The 9,485-nt window shown below is 42.7% G+C and overlaps 1 protein-coding gene across 1 annotated transcript; it reads right to left on the bottom strand.

Moving 5' to 3' along the window:
• Positions 1-259: 259 nt before the first annotated feature.
• Positions 260-8,191, bottom strand: LOC124647818 (ethylene-responsive transcription factor 1B-like). Its single transcript, XM_047187689.1, has 2 exons — positions 7,648-8,191; positions 260-378 (listed from the first exon to the last, which is right to left on the bottom strand). Exons 1-2 carry the CDS (start codon positions 8,189-8,191, stop codon positions 260-262), a joined length of 663 nt encoding a protein of 220 aa, XP_047043645.1.
• Between the last annotated feature and the right edge of the window lie 1,294 nt (positions 8,192-9,485).

Here is a 9,485-nt window from a genome sequence, read left to right as displayed (position 1 = left end):
TGTCGGCGCAGCTGATCCCCCATCCCTCTGAGGCCTTGTTTGGTACTAGAGTTTTAGTGGGAATTAGCGGGGATAATCCGCTCCAAACTTTAAATCCCCACTTATCCCCAATGAATGTTTGGTGCTAGAGTACGAGAGAGTTTAATCCCCACTTTTTCCCCAAATTTTAGTGTAATTTTTTCAATCCCCAATACTCTACCCCTACCTAGTGGATTGGGGATGGGATTTTGTGGGGATTGGGTGTGATTCACCCAATACTCTAGAGTATTATTCCCACTAATCCACACTGAAACACTAGTACCAAACAAGGCCTGAGAGATTCCTCCACGCGGTTGACGGGGAAGTTGAGCACGGTGGCGCTGCCGCGCAGGGTGAAGGGGAGATTCAATTTTAACCCCCCCTGTTGGTTTTCCTTTGATCATAAGCCCCTTTGTTGGTGTGCTTCGATCATAAGCCCCCCACTTCGGTTTGGAATGTGACAATGACCCCCTTTTATCAGCTTACCTCGGCATTAAGCTATTAATCAAAAATATGATGGGTAATTGCATCCTGCAACGACAGTTCTGCCCTTGTCAACTGTTCGTGAGTTATGATGCAGCGAGGCTTTGGGCCATCCGCGATTTTTTCTTCCCTTCCGATGTGCTCGACCGAGTTGTGCCGCCGGCCGCTGCGCCCAGGCCATGCTCGCCCGCCCTGGAAATTTTCCACCCAAACCGAGTCGTGCCGCCGGCCGGTGTGCCCAAGCCTGTCGCCCCTCTGATTCTCTCCAGGCCACCAGCCGCACTTGGCCACTCGCGCTCTGCCCCATCCTCATCCATCTTCGATGCGCCTCAACGCTTCCCCCCGTCCGCCAGCACCTGGCCGCTGCTGCCTCCCTTTCCACAGGCGGCAAGAGCTCCTTTGCTTCGTGGAACCCAAGTGCTAATTAATTTTATGAGATTGACATGGAGGCCTGGATTTGAAGGGGCGTGAATTCGCGCATTGGAGCAGAATTATACCGAAGGGTATTGCTGTCTTTTCCTATGCCTATTTGTTGGTTATATGTTGACAAATCTGTTTATCTCTATCTCTACTATATCTACTATATTTATAAAGGCACGAATTTGCGTTGGAAAATAGAATCATAGCCGTCTATCCACGCTCAACAGGAATGCCCCGTTCTCCCCACCCCTTCCCCTGTTTTGGCGGAAACTTCCGGAGCCCCGCTTCCTAATTAAACACGATACCCTTCAACGTCCCATCCCCAAAATCATGGGAGTAACTGCACTCCATATTTTCCTCCTACCATGAATGGGCTCCCTGCCGCCTGGTGCTTCCTCGCCACGCAGGGCTGCGCTCCCCACCGCGTTGGACCGCCCATGGTCTACTCCCTGCACAAACGCATGATCCACTGCTTTCCCCATCCGCGCTCGCCGCCACTACCTTGAGGCCGCCACGAATCCTTCCCGGTGGTCAAGTCGCAAACCCTCCTCGCCTGCTGCTGTTGCTGTCGGCTACTTGCATATTTTCCTCTTCATCCGCCGCTAATGGGACAAGTCCGGATTTAGCGATGCCACGATGTCCGAGTTTTCTGCATCATCACTGGAACCAAGCTAGGTACTCGCTTTCCTATATCCTCACTATCGTTTATGTGGCCGTCTCACAGAACTGCCACCACCATGTTTTTTTTTGCGTGATCTGAATTCAGAGCTCATGTTCCTGGCTCTGGTGGTGGACGAGATCAGCCTCAAACTTGCAGGTTGTTATTATTTACCTTGTCATGATGTGGGATTTTCGAAGTTTCAGCCCAGATTGGCTTGTTTGGTTTTGTGTTCTGACCGTCTGTTTCTTTTTGACAGACGTATGAACCAGATTGAGTGTGATGGATCTTGCAGAATGTTATTATAGAATACATCTTGTGATGTTTGATTTGAACGTAATTACAAAGCTATGGATATTTGGTTCTTCAGATTAAATGATATCGTAAATATAATTCACCCAGAAGATCTGGTAAGTGTTTGGAAAAAAACAAGATATTTATAATTCTTTTCATTCGTAGAAGTATAAGAAGAAAAATACCTGAATCCCGAACTGTATTTTGACTGTTTTACATTGTAGCCTGAAATTCAGCTATGAACTAATATAAGTTCGATATCGGATAGTTTAGAAGTTCTTAAGGATTTAATGCTCACTCACTACTTTTCGTAACATATATTTGGTATGCCAGGAGGGTTCATGCAATCATTTTTCTCTCTAATTTCTTAAGTCTGAATGTGTAATATTTACTCCCTTATATATTGTAGTAATTAACTTGGGGTAAAAAGAACTAGCAGTTTAGCTTGTGTGCTACGGTTATAAATGACAAGGCAAGGTCCTTCAGTTTTGTGCAAATGATTGCTATTTACTTGAGACAGCCGTGCTACCGCAGACGATGTCAAGCTCTGTGTTGCCAAGGCTAAACAGATGCCGTGACCTCACATGCAGTGGTAGTGGCGGGTCGTCGCGTCAGACCTTCTCGCACCAGCTGCTACAATTCTGAGATGTTATCAGTAGCCAAGGCTACATCGTATTGAGTCATTCATGCATAGGATAATATCGGAAATTCTGCTTGTACCGAAGTACTGATACTTTCATTGTAAACTCAGGTGATAGTTTAAGTCACATAAATGAGGGACTCGGTGGAGACAGAAGAAAGTTTGGTGGAAAAGACAATAGAGGACTTAGGAGATGTCATTTGAGCACCAAGATAAAGCATTGAGCTTCTCATTACCATACAGTCCAGTATTCTCTTTGAATTAAATATTTGTTTCTAAACACCAACATGACATGGGCCAGTACATACATCATTACATCGTTGCACATGATATACTGAAGTTAGCTAGGTCCGTTGCTATTTGACCCCAGCAAATAAATGACCAATTGGTTCTTGTTAGGTTTACTATTGAAGAGTTGCATGCAATATCATGATAGCTAGGATCTGCAATATAAGATAGCTATAATTTGCAAGGTATTAACAGATTTTGTAGATACCAACCACACCCAACACAAAATTCAGCCAATTAAGCATTTCTTTTGTATCCTATAGATGAGCAGACAGTTCAAGAGCTTTTAATATCAATCCATCTCTTAATATCATTGCACCATCAAGCATCTTGATGGTAGCATGGTTTGCAGCCATTTCCGTAGAAAAAATTATAGTAACCATGCATTCGTGTTTCTAAAGTCGAGTTTAGCGTTTATGTTTCAGTGAATGTGAAGGTACTGGTGTAGCAGAGTTTAAGTTAACTAGAGTTTTTGTGGTCCGAGGCTGTCACACAAGCTGTCGACAATTTGATATGCTATTATTTGTCCATTTAGGTGAAGAACTTGTTACTTACATTTAAATTTTTATTGTGTTTGGAGGATAAATACTCATACTATGTCATTTGTTCTTTTGGCCATTTTCCGGACGAAGAGATGTGCATTTATGTTCCCTCATGCCACTAATGTCACTACAGGGACGAAGGAGGACATCCAGCTCATGAGGGGGATTCACATGGTCACCGATATCCACTGCCTTGATTACAAGAGAGACTACGAGGTGAATATTGTACATGAGAATTGGTAGTAAATATAAAATTCAATGATGTGCCCAAATGCTATTATGGAAATGTGAATTTTGATCCATGCCTTTGTACATAGCTGTCACCTGTAAGTAGTTTGTTGGTTGTACCATCTTACTTCCATGCCATAATTTACACTTGTTTCATTGGACATAAAAAATTATGCCAAGTTGTTTGGGAACAATTTTCTCTCGTTCATATATGGATGGCTTAAGAATGTTTTGATTTTTTGTTAAACATCAAATTAAGAAATGCATCAAGTTCTTGATGTAATTTCGATTGCTACATTGTGTAGTTGTGATATGTTAATGACGAAAAGAAGTGTTGGTGTACATTTCTAGAGGTCTCATATTTCTATGGAAGACATCCGAAGAACTTACGCCACCACATGGACATGCGATTTGCAACGTCCACAGTAAAAATTGTAAGATTTGCTGAACACAATATTAATTGCAGTAGTTTTTTTTAACAATGTCTGCATTAAACCTGAATTAAGAACATAACTTTATTTTAGCTTCTTGATTGTGTTTCCATTCCAACCTTAGAAATTGTCATTAAACCATGTTCGTATCTGATGTTGCTTTAACATACAATGTATTTTAAATTTGAACGGAAATTTTAAGGATTTTTTGAATTTAAAAATAGAGACGTGCAATGCACGTGCAAGCTTACTAGTCAACGGGAAAGGGGGGAATCATCAATAGTTAACCGGAGTGGGGGGCTTATCATAGAGGCAGACCAACAAAGGGGCATTAGTTAACAGTAAAACTCAATCAGCTAGGAGCCTTCTCAGCGTTTTGAACTCGTGACCCGTCCGATCCAGTCGTCCAACGGTTCTGATCGCCCGCCAGTCTCACCGAGCGTCGCTGCCCGCGTTTTGACCGCACCACAGCCTAGATCCTGCTTGGCCCAATGTGGAGGGCTGCTACTCTGAAAATCAATCTCGGTGTCTTCTTGTGAAGTGGGCCGAAAAGAGGCGGCTGCTCGAGGGCCTCTTACCAGGCTGCCTTACTTCTTCTTGTCTTCCCGACTCTCACATGGTCACGCCCCCGAGACGTTTGGGTTGCGCCCTCGCCGCCGTGTCTTGTCGATCCTCCTTCTCATCTCCTCGGTAACTGCAATGGTGTTTCGGCACGGAGGCGGCGCGGCCGTGTGGCGATGAAGATGAGCGAGCGCGGCGCCGCTCATGCACTCCTCGTCTACGACCTCACGCTCTCCCTCCCCTACTCGCCGTCGAGCAGGGCCTTTTCTCCACCGGCCGCCGGATGGTCAGTTCCCTCGCCTAATCTAGCTTTTTTTTCTCCTATGATTCTTCCACATGCTACAGGAAATCGCTTCTCGATATTTTTGGGTTTACATCGGAGGGGGGTTAATTCTTGCAGCTGGAATTGGGAGTTCTTGCATGAAATCTGACATCGGTATGTATAATTCTTTGTTCTTCATATTGTTGATGGACGTGATAAGATCCAGGCAGCGGAAAGAATGCACCGAAAATAATTGGTCTACTAATATCATAGTATTTTGTATTTTTGTAGTCAGATTCATTGACTTGGGATTTCAGGGACTCGGGGTTTCGCCTTATGTGGTTCGTCACTATGGTGTGTTATCTTCTCAGATAAACTCTTAAATAAAAAAATCGAGAGGTACATTTGGTCACTAGGGGCATATATATATTTGTTGGTTATTGTACACAGTTCTAAATAGCTTGACCTTTAATCCTTGTGGAGAGGTCTGGTTGATTAAGCCAATAAATTGTTTCTATAAAGTTGTAGTCACAACCGAATTAATTTGCAGTGATGAAAGAGTAGATGGCTTGCGCTGCTACTCCATACCAAAGGTGGACGGAACCACTATGAGTTTACTGTTAGTTTGGGATCACCTGATCTTTTCTCCTTTCTTCAAATCATACTAAGATAATATTTGTGAAGGGTTGAAACAAAAGTACAGTTGACTGAAAGCAAAGAGATAAGTTTTTTTTTTTCACTCAAGCGACAAGAATGGAAACATTTGCACTTTTATGTATATGTACTTATATAAATGTAAAATACCATGGCCACTTAAACCGGAAGATATAAGTTTTAAAGCTAACAATCTAATTGAGAAGAATTGTTTCAAACAGTTTAAGTGTCCAATTACTCATTGCTATAGTAAAGTATTAATTTGGAGCTTACACCACTGTTTAAATGTTAATTAGGGGCTTACGTCATTATATATTTTTTTCAATCTTATATCGCGTCACGACTTTCTAATTGAGGGAATAATTGTGCAGTTGCTTTTCATATTTTAACTGCGTTCATCTTGATTATTGGTCCAAGCGCTACAGCCAAAGCCAGAATCTATTATTGTTCATTCTTATCTTTTGGAAGATAAAAGACATGATTTCATTTGTTTCAATTGTTAGATCACCACACAATATGTTTCTGAAATCTGAGACTAGCCAATATTTCCAGAAACAAGAGGCTTGTTATTATTAGAAATCCACACGGTAAACTGTTTCAAACAAAAGACAGATGCTATGTTCATCATTTATATCCAAGCGCTATTTTACTCTATCGATCCGCTGGGTTCTGACCGCTAATATTATTGTTTCAGATATTGAGGGAGACTAGGAAAGGCTAGAAAGAAAATTAATGGAAAGGTAGCAGAACTGGATAGGTGGACATGGAGAAGTGAAGCAAATGTATTCTTATTCTATATGTGGTCTCCCGAGGTGAAAAATTAATATTCTGTTTAATAATGTTAGGACTTTCGTGTCATAAAATAACAACATAAGAAGGCATGTTCCAATAGAAATATTATAGGATTTCTTGTTCCTTCAGTTTGGCAGATTGTTGGTGGCATTAGTTTTCAACTCATGAGATGATCATGCATGGTTGTGTAATTTGAGTAATTTGACTTGAAAGTGTTGATTCTCATACAGGAGAAAATGGACTACCTTGGTCATGGAAAAGCTTTATTCTTTTCTCCTTAAGAATGTTCTTTGTTGCTCTTTGTTTTTTCAGTTACTAATGATCATTTTTACATTGTTACGTGATGATTAATTTGAAAAGGAAAAAAACTCAATGTAGCATATCCCATGGTTATGTCTGAAATTGTTTTGACAGCTTATAGGCTGCTTAGATATATAATGCAGTGCGTATCACCTAGCTCACTACTTATATTTCAGCAGTTCACCAACAAAAGTTACAAATCATTGGTTGCTACTCCTGATATATTTCAGCAGCTTAGCTTATGATGTACCAACGTAAGATATGGGATTCCCTGTATGCATATTACTTTCTCTCCCTGGATGCTATGAATAATATAGTCATCATTTGTGCCTTTTATTACTTGGCAAAGATTATCTCATAAAGGTTATAGGACAAAAAATAGTAAATCTGTACCTTTTGAATTATCCTTCTTTTTTCTACACTTTCATGGTGTGCTGGATGGTATTTGTGTATGATGCAAAGACATCACCGCCATTCGTTTTTGTTTGGAATACCAGTATGTTGTGAATTTGAGGAATGGTTAGGATTCAATCCTGATAATATGTGTTTCTTTAAGCACACATTCATAGTAGAGAGAAATTATTTTCAGTAATGTTTTTAGATTGAATTGTCATCCTATTGCATACGAACTTATACTGTATTTATTTAGATGTTGCCAAAAAATAGTTCACCCATCTAAGATCGATTCGTTCAAGTAGCAAAACTTGTTTCCATAATAAGTTCATTTTCTTTCTTGCTATCTTTGTACTGCCATCTCTGTATAAATCATTACTTCAAGGTTGCTTACTTCTAAATGATGAACAATGTTGGCATGGTGTTTTCGGAAATGCTTGAAAGATGATTAAGGTGGACATTTCTGAGCATCAATTTACTCAAGTATTGCAACTTATGCCCCTTCGTGTAGATGAAGGTGTTGTTCTAATTTCTCACATATTATACTATTCAAACATTCTCAAATACAATTTATCATCCTTCCTACAAGATGGTCGGGCGCGGCAACCCGCGTCTTCATGATCTAGTATAATCAAAGGCAGGTGAACTTGGGGGGTTATAATCAATTCCCTCCAGGGTGAACGCAGTCTGATCGTACGTGAGGGCGGCGGTGTGGGGCGTATCAAATGTGCCGAGCCATACCCGTGCGCCGTTGCGTGTGGAGTCCCGAATCTCGGCAGAATACTTGCCCCACGGGCGCTTTCGCACACCGATCAGCGACGACGACTCGTAGGGCGCCGAAGTGGCGATAGGGTGGGGTGTCATGGCCAGATCGCGGTTGTTGTGGATGACGGCATAGTTCGGCTCCTCCCAGCTGGCGCTTGATGCCTGTAGAGTCGAGGGTGAGTCGATGGAGGTGGCTTCCATTAGGGCGCTGAACTGGTTCATGTCGCACTCATTGTAGTTAATGGCGCCGCTGAAATGAAGCTGCTGCTGCTGCGCAAAAGAGGCCATGTGGGAGGAGGATGTTTGGTTGTACTCATAGTGATCAGCGTATGCCGAGTAGGCAGACTGGTCGTGGTAGGAAAGAGGAGGTGCTGCTGCTACAGGGTGGACGTGGCTAAAATCATGGCCGTATTGCTGTTGTTGTGACTGGTGTGTAGGTGAGGTCGTAGTAGTTGTAGTCATAGTGAGGCTCCATGGAATAACACTATAAATATGTAGCTATGTACTACGTAGGTAGTAGCTCTAGCTAATCAGCTACGCCGTGGTTTGTGTGTACTATGATTACTCTTGTCGAGGAGTAGGATAGACGACTGACGAAAAGAGGCGAAACGCTCGCGTCTTAGGGCATTTCCAGCGGCCCGACGTATTTTACTGTTCGCGAACGTTCGTTTCTGTCGCGTCGCAGATGTTTGATACGTCTCAAACGTATCTATAATTTCTTATGTTCCATGCTACTTTTATGATGATACTCACATGTTTTATACACATTATATGTTATTATTATGCATTTTCCGGCACTAACCTATTGACGAGATGCCGAAGAGCCAGTTGCTATTTTCTACTGTTTTTGGTTTCAGAAATCCTACAAACGAAATATTCTCGGAATTGGACGAAATCAACGCTCAGGGTCTTATTTTTCCACGAAGCTTCCAGAAGACCGAAAGGATTACGAAGTGGGGCGACGAGGCGCCGCCACGCCAGGGCCGCGCGGCCAGGGCTGGGCCCGCGCCGCCCTGTTGTGTGGGGCCCTCGTGCCGCCCCTAAACCTGCCCTTCCGCCTACTTAAAGCCTTCGTCGCGAAAACCCCAGTACCGAGAGCCACGATACGGAAAACCTTCCAGAGACGCCGCCGCCGCCAATCCCATCTCAGGGGATTCAGGAGATCGCCTCCGGCACCCTGCCGGAGAGGGGAATCATCTCCCGGAGGTCTCTTCATCACCATGATCGCCTCCGGATCGATGTGTGAGTAGTTCACCCCTGGACTATGGGTCCATAGCAGTAGCTAGATGGTTGTCTTCTCCTCTTGTGCTATCATGTTAGATCTTGTGAGCTGCCTATCATGATCAAGATCATCTATTTGTAATGCTACATGTTGTGTTTGTTGGGATCCGATGAATATGGAATACTATGTCAAGTTGATTATCAATCTATCATATATGTTGTTTATGTTCTTGCGTGCTCTCCGTTGCTAGTAGAGGCTCTGGCCAAGTTGATACTTGTGACTCCAAGAGTGAGTATTTATGCTCGATAGTGGGTTCATGCCTCCATTGAATCTGGGACAGTGACATAAAGTTCTAAGGTTGTGGATGTGTTGTTGTCACTAGGGATAAAACATCGATGCTTTGTCTAAGGATATCTGTGTTGATTACATTACGCACCATACTTAATGCAATTGTCTGTTGTTTGCAACTTAATACTGGAAGGGGTTCGGATGATAACCTGACGGTGGACTTTTTTGACATAGATGCATGATGGA

This window comes from Lolium rigidum, chromosome 1 (assembly GCF_022539505.1).
Source record: "Lolium rigidum isolate FL_2022 chromosome 1, APGP_CSIRO_Lrig_0.1, whole genome shotgun sequence".
Lineage (NCBI taxonomy): Eukaryota > Viridiplantae > Streptophyta > Magnoliopsida > Poales > Poaceae > Lolium > Lolium rigidum.
This window is presented reverse-complemented; position numbering and strand designations above follow the sequence as displayed.

Coding starts and splice junctions, on each gene's coding strand:
- LOC124647818 (XM_047187689.1), bottom strand. CDS start 8,191: ATGACTACAACTACTACGACCTCACCTACACACCAGTCACAACAACAG. Junction 379..7,647: donor CCTCACGTACGATCAGACTG/CGTTCACCCTGG, acceptor AATTGAATCTCC/CCTTCACCCTGCGCGGCAGC.